General features: G+C 31.2%; 1 protein-coding gene and 1 long non-coding RNA gene across 3 annotated transcripts in view; one reads left to right on the top strand and one right to left on the bottom strand.

The window, feature by feature from the left end:
• Window positions 1–14,894, top strand: part of LOC146999132 (uncharacterized) — a 228,634-nt gene that overhangs the window by 15,354 nt on the left and 198,386 nt on the right. The gene's annotated exons all lie outside the window — the stretch shown is intronic.
• The window catches only part of LOC146999134 (cytochrome P450 3A31-like), a 79,654-nt gene continuing 67,698 nt past the window's right edge, over window positions 2,939–14,894 (bottom strand). The window contains exons 11-14 of the mRNA XM_085817370.1: window positions 14,067–14,155; window positions 9,927–10,073; window positions 7,273–7,438; window positions 2,939–3,200 (exon numbers count right to left, since the gene is read on the bottom strand). Coding sequence (XP_085673496.1) covers window positions 3,099–3,200; window positions 7,273–7,438; window positions 9,927–10,073; window positions 14,067–14,155 — 504 coding nt within the window. The 3' untranslated portion in view covers window positions 2,939–3,098. The remainder of the gene's footprint in view (window positions 3,201–7,272; window positions 7,439–9,926; window positions 10,074–14,066; window positions 14,156–14,894) is intronic.

Below are 14,894 nucleotides of genomic sequence, written 5' to 3'. Positions count from 1 at the left end.
TTAACTACATGTGTGGACAATGAGTAGCACTGATCGCAGCACACGAATTTATTACGGTAGTATACAGGGAAATATGGCCTTCACCGTGCAAAAGAATGATAATACAATACACATAAAGTTGACATGAGTCCCTGTAGTACCATGCGGTCACTGTTCTGCCATGAGGAACAAAGTGGCAAACAATGACACACCTGACGTCATACGCGACGATCACCATCAATTTGACTGGGAAAGGATTCTGACGGACCTTCCGCTGCCTTGGTGATCCAAGATATCGCCACTTCGCGGACCGACATTTCAGTTCTGGTTTGTATGCCCTGGCCCAAAATTCATCGATGGCGATTATTCGTGAAAAGAATTGATCGCCGTCCTGTTAGCAGCGTGCAAAGTGGTCGGAGCGTATTGCCTAGCACACCCACCTTTGAACTTCCGTCAGTGCATGCGGTACCCACCGCGAAGCGATTTTGCGTAGCTGTAGTTCATTACTCAATATCCTGTGGACGGCGCGTTTCTCGGTGGCACTTGCCCTCGCTAACTCCAGTAACGTCCATCGTCTGTCTTCGTCCATGAGGTGCTCGATGACGGCACACTCACCGGTCGTCCCGAACGTTGCTCATCATTGATTGACACACGTCCTTGCTGAAACCTTCTTACCCACCGTGTTACTGTACGATATGGTAGGGCATTATTCCCAAGGGCTTCTACTAATTCACTGTAACATTCCATCGCATTTCTCCCTCGGAGAACGGCTATTTTGATGTAAGCGCGCTGCTCAACATTAGTTATTTCCATCTCGCACGACACTCACCAACTGACTGATCTCAGAGCCCTCGCTACCACACAGCTATCACAGAGCTATCTGTTGTTCTGCATACACACTATGGCTGCAGAACTTCCACATGACACATATATGTTTTGTGATCCGTTCACATATCTACAAGAAAAAAACAGTTGCCATGACGTTTGCCCCAACCCTCGTATATTCTATAGAATCCCGGCATTTCATACTTTGCCAGTAACATATAATAGCCTTATCAGGAGCTTTTTTCATACTTTGCCTAATAACATTTGTCATTCTATAGACTGTTTAGGGAAAGCTTGTCTTAATTCTCATATTTCATACTCTGCCTAAAAACGTCCAGCATGTACGTACGTACGTACATGCTGGACGTTTTTAGGCAGAGTATGAAATATGAAAACGTACAATGCCTAGGCATTCTATAGAATATCGGCGTTTCATACTTTGCCGATAACACATATATTAGGCAAAGCAACCAGCTGTTATGTTCACTTAGGTAAAACAACATAAAAAAGAGTTAAATCTCATGCTAGAGATTGTTGAATACATTAAGATAAAAAATTACTTACTTGCTCCATAAACGATGAGTTCTGCTTTTAAAATAGCCAATAGTTTCGGATATTTGGCTAAAAGGTTTTCCGGACTGGAAATGTCCCAGAATTAGATTTCCTGTTCACTTGAAAACATTGTGAAAAAAAAGTCAAATACATTTTCTCAGTTTTAGAGAATTCAATTTAAATGAAGTTAAAGTAAAGCAGCAGATGTTGGCATAGTCTAAATTTACTCTTACAAACATTCAAAGAGAAAGAAAGTAATATTGTCCAGAAAATTATAAAGATAAAAAATTAATTTGAGAAATCAAAGAAGGATTCAAATTAGCAACAAAATATAAATATAATAAAAAATCATCACTTTAATTTTTCAGAATAATTTTTTTAGATATTGGTGGGATATTTAAATGTATTAGTATAAATTATTATTAGTATTTAATAATTATGTCATTACTTAGAAGTTCACGAGTGAAGAAAATTTTTAAAAGGTATTTATCGCAAAGAAAAGGCGAAAAACGTTAAAATAATCAGAAACTCCTTAACTTGAATGTCCTAAAGCTTAAAATTTCGTGTTTTAGCAGTCCCGGAATGATAATTTTGACGTAAATGTTATCTTTTAGAAATCTGTGTACTTCAGCATAATATCATAACTAAATATCTCTGGAATGTTTGACCGTAGGCTCATAGATATAGTTTAAAAATGAGTGAAATAACAAAGTTTTATATCTACATCAAATTTGGTTACGTTCAGTTGCGCAGAAAAAAAATATTAATGTAGAAAATGTCATTGTAGAATAAAATTTTCTTGGCCAAATTAGAAATAAGCTCAAGATAATTGCTCACATGTTAGGGCTCATGCACAAATTCAAAAGATAAGGTCATTCACGTTAAGGAGTTGAAAACAATGACATAATCGACTCTTCCCGCCTTTTTATTTTATACGATTAAATTGGTTTAATTTGCATAACTTAAACAGCAACTTCTTACCAGAAGTTTCTTTTATTTTACAATATTTTTTGCTTATACCTCCATATTCGTTATAAAGCTTCCATTGATATTGGTGGATATAACTTTTAATTTTTCAAAGTAGATTGCAGAAAGAATATGAGGTACAGATAAATAATACTTTGTTTCAAGCAATATAAATAGAATAACATGAACAGTGATGTCAGGCTTTTAACATTCTAAGATTTCCCCCAGAAGGGGAAAAATTAAAAGTATAAAAAATTAAAATAATTTGTGTTCGTATTATAACTCTTTTATAACTCTTCGTTCTTTAAATTAAAGATAATTGTTTATTATTTTACAATCTGCTTGAATAAATGAATTATGAAAGGCATACTTTAAACATAACACTTTAAGAAACATTCTTATTGTTTTATTATAAATTAAATAAAATACCTGTACGGAGTAATATAGAGCACGAAGATCTGTAGTTAAATATCCTTTGCTTACACAATGAATGCTCAACTTCGCAGAATGAAATTTTGTCTTGAAAAGTAAGTTAAGAAGCATTATATAATTTTAAAGTATTCTTTCGAAAATGGGAGAGCTGTTATAAAGTAAAATTTTAAATCACAAACTAAAGTAAGTATTTTCTTTCCTTTATTAAAATCTAAAATATGTAAGAAAGTACATCATATATGCAATTTTTAATATAACATTCGAAATTTTAAATTACTATGTAATAAAAATAATATCTGAAGGTTTACATATTGAGGCTTCTTCACAAAGTCACTAACTTAATGTTAGCTTGCTGTCGGAGTGTTGATTTCTATTCTCTTCTCTATCAATAACGGAAGCTCTTTAACGCTTAACAATCCAAAGCCTGGAGTATATTCTAGAGGTTCCTAAAGAGAAAAAAATCACATTATAAATAGTTTTAAAATTTCGTTGTTAATTAGGAGAAATATCGATAAATTTAGTTGTAACCAATTTTATCATAAAAGCTGGGATAACAAATGTCCGATTATTAAAGAAATCTAAAGCCATAAGTACATTTTTCCTTAATTAGATATTTTTATGACATTCTTTAAACGCAATATTAATTCATCGAAAGACTATTTTACAGAAGTGTAAGAAGACATCTATTTTCAAATGTTTAGGAAAAACCAAAATTAAAATTTATTCCAATCCGAAACAATGGGCCAACAGTTTTAGAATAATAAAGCATAGCTTCAATTAGAATGCTGTCTAACAAAGTATAACGAAATCATAAGTACTAGCAAACATGCGTAAATTCAGTGAGATTTATATCTAGGTGGATGAGTACGAACGAAAGAGGGACTTTCTAAATTTTTAGTTTTCAAAATGTGTAAAAATTCGACTACTGGAATTTTGATAAGCCGAACTATATGTATATATCAATATTTGCCATCAATGAAATGTTTGTACAAAAAATTCCAAATACAAAAAAATTATTTTTCACCACCTATCAAATCTGTTTAACTAGAAAAATTTAGTAAGTTCATCTTTTTTGTTGGAATAACATTGAAGCTATTTTCATTTGTTTTCGTCTCAATAAATTGATGTCAAATATAAACCACAGATCATAAAGGTCAAATATAAACCACAGATTCCTAAACCTTCTTTTTAAAATCTTTAAATGCAATATAAACTGCAAATCTATGACACTTTAAAACATTTAAACATTTGCTCATACTCTCTCATATTTTTTGAGGTATTTGAAACTAAAATTTGAAAAAAAAAATTGCATTTTGTTTCTCAAATGAAATTTGTGTTTTAATTTGAAAAGAGCAAAAGGGAGTAGTTTCCCATTTGTACTGATATGTATCAAAGTATTTTCGCCAGGGCGTTTTTTTAAAGTTTTGTGTGTTACCTTTATTTATTAAATATGTTGTTTTCACTTAAATCATAAATTTCAATTCAACAGCAATATCTTAAAATATTTAATAGAGCATATCTTTAGAATAGTCTTGCTAGCGAAAAAACGTCCCCTTCGCATAGTGTTGCCATTGCTCGCTTTGAAATCGTTGAGTTTCTCAATCAAAAACGCATAAATGTTTTACAAAATATGAAATAGATATCAAAAGAAATTCCAAAATTCCAAATTTGGGCTTTCAGATGCCCATATTCGTGTGGAGACGTACGTTATTCAAAATTAATGGTTGTAGGTACCGTTGTTCTATCACAATGCGAAAAACATACATACTTTTATGCAGATTATTCATTATTTAATTTATTTATATATAATACAGGGCTCTAATATTTGGCGGAAACAATTTAAAATGTGATTTGTCGTTTATAATGAATCAACGCAAAATGCGAAAACGAAATTAATAGCAATTTTGGGCTAACGCCCTTTGGGCTAAAAAAATTAATTAATATAAAGTACTGTTCTTATAAAACTGGTTACAATGATTTTCCAGCCAGAACATTTTCTTTTGCTGCCCAGTTAATGACATAGTAAGACGGCAACTTACTAGTTAATTCTGAAGGCGCGTGTACAATACGTTCACGTTTACTTGGTTACCAATAATTATGCGAAAATAAAAATCAGGTGGCATATGAGTTTGGATCACCTTGTAAGGATCTTAAGTTTTACTAACGTTTATTTTATTTTAAATCTTTACTAGCACTTCTTATTTTCTACTTCCGGCCAGAATTAAAAGCTTTAACTTATTTATGCAAATTTGTCTGGCGAACACCAAGTACTTAAGTTGTGGCTTTTTGCCAAGCAAGAGAGAGGAAGGAGTTAGTAGAAGCAGGCCGCTTGCCTTAGCAGTTTTACTCGGTTGCTGGTTGCCTTCCAGGCCAGAGGTTTAATCCTCTTAATAATTTTAAACGTATTGTAGTGTTAACAGTTCTCTGTACTACATACGGCTTCCTGTTAATATACGGCCAATCTTCCACGTAAGCCCTTGTTTATTATTCCAAAGTTAAGTTAGAGTTTAGTTAATATTTTTTATATTCTTACGTTCAGACCACAAGTGGTTGGTCTCTGTATTCCGAAGTCCGGAAATTATTGTAAAGAGTGAAAAATAAAGGGTTTCGTATACCCTTCCTGTGTATCTTGTCTACTTCCCACATTTATTGAACATAGCTTTAGTAAGCTCCCTGTTCCGAGTCAGGTCTTTGCATGTTCCCAAAGCAAGTAAGGCGGAACACTGAACCTGATAACCTGAACCTTTTTTGGTGACATTTGCTAACTTGGAAGAAAATTTTCGGTAAAACTTGGTTAGTCGAGAAGAACAAATACCAGAAATAAGCAAAACAAGTGACCATGGAAGGGATAACAGATGTGTGGAAAACTGTGTTAGATTGTCCACCGAGCAAACCGAAATAATCACTCATGTGTTTTTAAAACTTTTTTACAATTTTTTTTTAATCATTTCGCTTGGAACATGATGGAACTATTTGTGCGCCACACTACACAAGACAAAAACATTTGTAGAGATTTTTTTCGTCACCTGTTTTTCTACATTTCTTTTGTCACTATTTTTCTATATTTTTCTCTGCCACTTTCACTCCAGAAATAAATATCAACAAAGGTCTTGCTTTAATGTTCTCTTTGTTCAAGTTCTATAAATACGGTAAATCGGGAATACGCCAACAGAAAAAATAAAGAACTGCGAACTTTATCCCATATTTACAAATAATTTTCTTATTTCTTTAAATGAAATGTCCAAGAAAATTCTAATTCCTCATAAATCACTAGGATGGGTCATAGACACATTTTTTAGTACTTCTATTATAAGATGTATTAAACATTCATTTCACAGGACAGTCGATTGGATGAAACGAGCCCCTCTTTGGCTGTCTCGTAAAATGAATTATATCCTTTATAATATATCTATAATTTGTCTATTAATGATACATATTAATTATATCTATAAGTTTTTCCTTTTCATATTCATATGAGATTAAATGAAAACAATTCACAGTGAAAAGTTTAAACTTCTGGATATTCTTGCTCAAGTGCAGACTGAAAATAGATATTGTTTGATGTGGACCGTGCTATTAATATTTTCGGACAGGAAACCTCTACGAGAATTTTTTATTCATATTCATAATTATTTTGCCAGTATTGCCGTTTTCATATATCATATATATATTTCATTTCTATTATTTCTGAGGTTGCGGCTATTGGTTATGCTACCGCCCTCTTTTTTTAGCATCGTCTCTCCCGCCGAGCAACCTCTTAAGTGGTACGTTTTTCGGCCAAGGTTAGTTTTTAAATTTAAGTCAATTAATTTGTAAGGTATTTCTCACGCCTTCTTAGCAGGCTTTCGTAGTGTAGTGATCAGCACGCTGGGCACATATTCCTGAGGTTCGTGGTTCGATTCCCGGCGTAGGCGTTGCTCATTTTTCACTTCTATTACTTCCAAAAAGTACCTAATTTCTCTACAACTTTTGTGCTATTTTTGTACATTCAGGCTAAGTGCACGCAAACTTTAGTCAAACAACACCACGCGAATCGGGACAATTTGAAAATGATCTTCAGACAGAAAAACTCTGAAAAGAGAATTAGATAAGACAGTGAGAGAACTGGATTTCGTTTGCATGTAAGCATATCAAGCAGGGACGCAAGTGTAGTTTCATAATTTGTGTATTATAATTTTCGTTTGTTCTTTATTGATAAATTATTATTTTCGTTGATTAAATTATTTCTGATGGTTGTTAAAAAAATCTGGAATCAACAAGACAGCAACTATCTGTCGCGAAGAAAAATCAACTCATCAAAATCATCTTGCGAAGGCAAAAGGAGTAAAAACCGAGGCCAAGAACATAACTAGGGTGCATACATAGAAGACCAATAATGCTTTTCAGAATTTTGCTGGTTAATAACAGAATTAAAATATTGCACAGGCAGCATATTACATAACACATTACACTTGAAATTTCAAAATTGTTTTAAATAAATATAAATATGTATTTATTCACATAATTTATTTCAATTACCTTGAGAGTTTTTGCTTTTCTAAATCTGTAGTGTCGTAGAAAATTTGCCATGCCCATCTTTATTTCCATCAATGCAAAACGCATACCCAAGCAGTTCCGAGGCCCCGCACCGAACGGTAAGTAGGCGTAATCAGGATGACTTAGTTTACCTGAACTATCTTTAACCCTGGAAGTTAAATGCAGAAGTAAGTATAATGTAATTAATATGCTATGATTTTTAATGTTTAATATTTGGGAACTACATGAGAAGTGATTGTGATATTTGCCTATCATTAAGCGAGGAAAATAATGCGGTGTAAAGTTACATAAAGCGTTCAAAGAGACTACATAATTAAATATCTCTCGAAGTTTCTATAATTTAAGAAATGAAATAAATTAATTAATTTTTCAGACAGCAATAAATATGATTACTTCGAAATTTTTTGAAAAAGTAAATGCTTTTATATTTTTACGTCAGCGCGCGCCATAATAAAATCATAGCAAAACGTCGACTATTTTATACAGAAAAGCATTCAAAGACATAAAAGCCTTTATCTGAAGATCGTAATAATATATTTCATAAAACATTTGAGAACATACAGAAAACTTATTAAAAACAAAAGCTTGTTTGATTTTTCCATGCAAATGATTGAAAAATAATTTTCATCCAGATAAAGATCAGTTTAAGAGCATTAGTTCTTAATTATTATTTGTAGAAATGCTAAAATTCAATATATTGTGTTTAAGAGAATTTAGTTTTATACGATTATTAAAACTCAGATAGAACATAAGCGAAACATTCTCAAATATACGCGATTGAAATTCATAAAATGAAAGTTGTTTAAAAGATGTATAAAATTCGCCCTTATTTTCTTTTCCTTAAAAACATAGATAATTACAGAAATGATTATGCATGTAGAAAGAAGAACAAGAAAAAATACACGAAAAGGAAGTATAAAAAACATAAATTAACAATATATATATATATATATATGCAGGGATGCCAGTTTTGAAAGATTACTTTAGTGGCTGCTAAATCTTAAAAGACATTTCCACTAAGTAGTTTCTGTAATGCTGGCATTAAGTGGTATTTACTTATTCCCCAGATTTACAAGGAATCTTCAAAAAAATCTCCCCCAGAAGAAGGAAAAATTCCCGTTTTCATTCAAAAGTGCATATTGTAATTCTGCAGTTTTTACGGTTAATGTGATCAAAATAGAAACTAAAAATTAATTAATGTTCAATGATCGAAAGTAGTATTAAAGTTATACAGTGAAGATGAAAAAATGTTTCACTGTTATTTAGAATGTACTTACTATAACGATTTTACACATATAAGAGTTTTGTAAACAAATAAAGAGACAAAAATAAAGCAGTTATAAGTATATATAGAAAATAAGTATTTATGCGATTTTTACACACACATGCATATATACACTAATTGCCATAAAAACTTGAGCACCAAAAAAGAGTTGTCAGATTGAAACGAAATTTTACATATGTAAGTACTACTTTGATATAAGTAAGTGATTAGAAAATCGAAGAAAAAAGGATCATTTATTGCAGAAAAAAAGTACACATGAATGGAAGTTTCAATACTCTGTTGTATCACCTCTAGTGCGAATGCACGATGCGATACGAGCGGGCATTGAGGCATACAAGATCCGTATGGTGTCCTGAGACATCTCGTTCCACAGTTGCTGACCCCTGCATTAGCTTTTCGTAATGCATTCATAGTTTGTTCTTTAAACAATAGTTGTTCGTCATAGAACACACCTAGATATGTCTCACACGCTGGAGATAAAAAATCTGTTTTATTTCGAGAAGTCTTGTCACTGCTTGCTTTCAAATCTTAGAGTTTGTTAACAAAAGTTTTCTAAGTTTTACAAAATATGAAATAAAATTATCATTGCCAAATATTAAAAAATGTATTGTTATATAAGGTCATATTCTGACGCTGAAAAAGCACGTCATGTATGTGACGTATGTGATGCCACTGTATGTTGAAAATTGTTCGTTAATGTGAGCAGTTTAAATAAATATCTGTTGTTGGCAACATTTTAGTTTCAGGTTAGTATAATGACACGATAAATTATTGCCACGTTAATTGTTTTATTAACCATGGGAAAATGTTGTTATATTACATTAAATTTAAATAATTATGACGTCATACATATTAAACTGAAGTGTCAAAAGTTTTTGTTTCCTGGTTCGGCAATAAAAAAATATTAATGAATTCTTTGTTGCTTGGAAAGAATGAACTAATTTCTTTCATACTGAAATGTTTCCATACATTTGCTTTTCAGGGGTACATAGAGCTTACAAAGTTATGTGTTTCTATTAGAAACTCCCCTTTTGTTTCTAGTAATTACCATCTTTTTCGGTTAAGCCCTGTATATACCTCCAATGAAAAAGATTATAAGTAGATTTAGCCCAGATAATCAAGCAACGGTCTAGTTCATTGCCTTCGAAACACATTTTATTCAGCGAATATGACTTCTAAAACTTTCTATTAAAATATTCCCGCAGTAAAGCTTTATTTTCAAAAACTAAAAACCGTTTTCTTACTATAATGACATTATCTACCACTCCTCGACATTGCAGAACTGACTGAAAAATACTGAAAGGCACAGAAAAATAAAATAAAGAATATATTTTTAAAATATAAATTTTACCATCTTTCAGGAAGAAACTTTTCGGGTTCAGGAAAAAATTCTGGATCGTAATGCATGGCATATACAAGGAATGCTACCCTTATACCTTTTTCAATAGTTATTCCTGTATTTCCTAGTTTGTAATCAGTTAAAGCTGTCCTCTCTGTCCTGTAAATTTCAATTCATTTAGTAAGCGTTTTTTACTTCTGAGAAAAAAGTCAGTTTAAAATATATAAAAAACAACTGAAGTTAGAAGTCAATTAATACGTTTAAAGTAAAGAATACTAAAACTAACTTTTGAAATATTTTTGATTGAACTAAAAACGTATACGAAATCAGGATTGAAGTTTTGACCTGGTAGTTTAGTGTCGGTAAGGTTAAAATTCAAATATCAGTCTCATAACGGCATTTAAAATGCTACAGTCATTGTTTCGTATAGACAAATTTCAACGATACTATTTAAATTTAGCATGAAGGAGAGCAAATTTTGCCCTACTTAACAGAAATATACCTTCATCGTAAATTAGGAAAGCGAAATATATTTAGTTACCGTTCGTTAAAAATGTATACACTTTTTAATGTATTCATTTTTAATTAATGTGGTAATTAATTTTTAACTAATTAATGTATTAATGTGACGTAATATTTTAACATTAATCCCTTAATGTATCCATTTTTTCCGATGTTAAAAATGAATACATTTAATCAGACGTTAGTTAAAACTGGATACATTTTTTTATCGTTTTCGTTTTCCCAGAAATACCTACAAAAATCATAAAAGTGAAAAAATAAACTATTTGAAAGAAATATACAGCCCTTATAGACCGATAATATACATGCAATATAGTTCACTTTCCATCACTGCTAAGCTAGTCATCACCCTGGAAGGCTTGCGATGGTACTGAATTAAAACTGAGCTAGCGGAGATTCTACAGAACGGAGATACTCCTAAAAGAGATAGGCAGAAAATCTTCGGTTTGAATACGTCACTCTTCTGTAGTGTAAAGTTCCTGCTCATAATATTTCTCTCTTCTTTTTTTTTAATACGAAAACTTAAGTTTTCTTGTCATTTCAAGCTTTGCAAATAGCTTGAAACATAAAAATATGCTTAACTGCTTAGACTAACGAATTCTTTTTATCACGAATTTCTTAGGAGGTAACCAAGGCGCTCAGCGAAACTGACACAGAATTTTTGCATTGCTAAATATTAACTAATGTAGGGAGATTTTCAATTAACAGTAAATGTAAACCAAAATACTTTTATTTTTGTGGTTTTGTGATAAAATAAAACTTTACATAAAAAATTAAAAGGAAAGATCTCTTCCTCCTTATATTATTTTTAAGGGGAAATAATATTGAATGGAAATATATCGGGTTATATGTTAAAATAGTCGTGTGTAAGATGTCAGAACTATGATTCTTTAATATAAGACGATTATCATATTTTAAAGAAAGACCATTATATTATAAGATGACCGACATACTTTAAAGAAAGACCATTTTGTTTTAAGACGACAATCAGATTTTTTAAAAGCATGATTCTCAAGATTATTGAATTTAACAGTTTGAGATTGCATTTCATATTGTTGCTTGCTTACGGGTTCATAATAGAGTGCGGTAAAAAGTTAATCAAATTTATTCTTATCACAAGAACTATAACAAAACGCTGGATTTTTTCCTCAAAGTTATTCCTACAATATCACAATATCATGCAGTAGTTATATTTTAAACTAGCAGCATCTCTGCCAGCCTTCGTCTGGCTTTTAAATGTACCGGAAAAATGGCTGAAGGGAACAGCAAACGTTAAATTAAAAAACTGCGTAGGATTTTACTCTGCAGGACAACTTCATAAAAAAAGTTATTACGTATAACAAAATTACAATGAAATAAGCAATATCCCTTAATACAAATATTAGCTATCCTAGTAAATTAATTAACCAATTTTCCTTTGAAAAATCTTAAGAATTCAAATGGTATAAAGGAGGTTAAGAACTTTGTTTCCTAAAGAAATCACTCAAAACTTTTCAATATCTTAAAAACAGTGAAATGAGCAATAAATAACATAGAAGAATACAAAAAATAAAAAATTCTGAAAAGCAAAGTATAATTAATATATTTTATCTTATATATTCAAGAGAAAAAAATTACAATGAAATAAGCTATATCCCTTAATACAAATAATTAATTATCCTAATAAAAAAATTAACCAACTTTCCGTTGAATAAAAAAAAATAACATGGAAGCATCTCAAAAAACATAAAATTCCTTGCAGAATTTTACTCTGCAAAACAACTTTATCAAAAAAAAAAAAAAAAAAAAAACAATAAAAATGTATTATATATATACATATATATATATAAATGACAATAAAATATGCCAATCTCTTTAAAACAGTGACATAAGAAATACGATGAAAAATTGTTGCCAAACCCATATTTCTAAAAGAATGAAACTATTCAAAATGATGCGATTTCATCAAAAATCTATCAACAAACAATAATACAGGAAAATTTTTGCATAAATCACATTTTTAAAGATGTGAGATGTGAGAAGTGTACCCAGAAGTTTCATTAAAAAAATTTTTAAAAATACAAAATATTATCATTTTTCCAAAATTCTTTTTGTAAAAGCAATCGCAAGGATGAAAGTTTAACGTGTCCAAAATTCAAATAAAAATAAACTGTACATTTTTAAAAATAAACTTTTTTAGAAAAAATCCCGTTGAAAAGGTGTTAAGCTCCCTTTGCTAATTAAATTCGTATTTAATCGATTTATTGAAACACGAAATTTTATTTTAAGTTCGTAAAATAGCTAAGTGCCTACGCTTCATGACGATGTGAAAATGGAGTGTGTAGAGTAAAACCTCGCTTTCCTATAGCCCATTATGTCTCAAAATGACGCGATTTCGTGACAAAACACAAAATAAAAAAAAACGAATTCGAATTTCGAAAAAATCGCTTCGAGGTGCACTGGCACTTGTCTAGATGCACCTATGTACCAAATTTCGTACCCGTGGGTCTATTAGCTTACGCGCAGCGCGAAGGAAAGACAGACAGACTCTTTCTTTTATTATATGTAGAGAAGAGATTACGAAAAAGGTTAAATAGAGCGCAATCCAAAGAAAAAGCTAATACGATCTCACCGCGATTTCGCTACAGTCAACAACAACTAAGTGAACAACTGAACTGAGATGTTTCTCTCCGGCTTTTTAAAGCTTTTTATCGATCACGAGAAGGTTCTGATAATTTCTGTTTCCTCGAGGTTTCTGGAAAGCAAATTAGGTTAATTACGGTTACAGCTAACACAGTAGTCAATTACATTTATTAAAATTAAATATAGAACCAATCCTTTACTATAAACTCTGCTGCTAACATAAACAGTTACACTAACTGTAACAGCAAGGGTGCCATGTGGTGAGTAGCCAGAGAACGACCTCAGTAAAAGCCAAGTATTTAACCTGATAGGTTATATCAGACTCTTGCTGTGTAATTTTCTTAAAGTTAAATGTAATGTCCGTGTGTCACTTAAACCTGTTAATAAATAATTGTTACACTATAAAGAACTCTTCTATGACCCTATCCAAAACGACCCCCTTATAAAGTGAAGTCCAATGTTAATGTTTAGCTTTAAAAAATTTCGCTTGGCTTTTGCTCACTTTCTTTTCCAGAAACAGTACTTGCATCCACACCCACTGGATCCAACTCCTAAAACTTTAAGTAAATAATACCTCGCCCGTCAGGTATGTTTTTTTTTTTTTTGTGCCACTCCGATGGCTTATCAGCAACAAGTAGTTGTTGTCAATGGTATAATTTGTTTTGCATTTAAACACTAATGTTCTATAACGGGTTAACTCTTAATTTTTAAAACGTGAAAATACTTAAATATGAAAACGTAAAAACGCTTTACTTTGTTCTTAAAGTATATATGTATATCTTTTATGAATATTGTATCATTTTGAAGTGATCAAGAAAGTTTTTCATTCTGTTTACCCATATTGAGTGCACGAGAACAGCATAATCATAATATTCAGTTTTGTTTCGAAAGTTTTCAGTTTTGTTTGTAAAAATGTTAACCACTTCGTTATTTCAATTCTTCTCATAATAAACGGAAAAAACAGTGGTCAAGAAATTAATCTATACTTATAGCGAAAAGATTACTCACATTGACAATATAGGATACATTCGTAACGTTTCGGATATAACGCAGTCTAAATACTTCATATCCCGAGTAATATCATGGTCCACGTGACCCTACAAGAAAACAATCATTGATTACATCAATACTTAAATATTTTATCGAAATTAACCATGTACGTCTTCACTATACATATATTTAAATTAAATCACGAAGAAGCAGACTATTTTGTGCATTTAATATAAAATAGCAACTTATATGAATAAAGGATGGACAAATGAGTTACTAGTAGACAGATAAAATATCGAAAATTTACATAAATGAACATCCGTCTTTCTTACTGAGCTGGCTTTGCCAATAGCATGACATTTAACATTTGCCCACCAAATCCACGTTGTATTACATCCTGCTATACTTCGAGGATTCTCTGTATATACCATATTTACTGTCGTAACTTCAACAGCACAGCGTAATCAAATACCTATTGAAGTTGAGAAGAAATTAATTTCTGCGTGGAGCAGTGACAAGCAGTTCAAGCATAAACATTCGCTAATTTTCGTCATGTGAGTAAAATTTTGTTGAAAATTCATAAAACATTATTATACTAAGTTAATATTTGATCTATAGATAATTTAACGGCTCCTTTATCAGAAATAGTTACTTCAGAATGTATGTGCAAAACATTGAACTTCCGTGCTAATTTTTCGCGCATTTTATACCAGAAAAATTGATGTAACAAAATAACCGAAGATATACGTTGGTGTTAAGGTAGGTTTCACACTTAGAAAATTTCAAATTTCAGAATAATTTGAAATATTTTTATTCGCTTTTTGTTATAGATTAAATAAGAAAAGA

Source organism: Stegodyphus dumicola, chromosome 1, assembly GCF_044657685.1.
Source record: "Stegodyphus dumicola isolate Sdum_Otavi_A_Nest chromosome 1, ASM4465768v1".
NCBI lineage: Eukaryota > Metazoa > Arthropoda > Arachnida > Araneae > Eresidae > Stegodyphus > Stegodyphus dumicola.
This window is presented reverse-complemented; position numbering and strand designations above follow the sequence as displayed.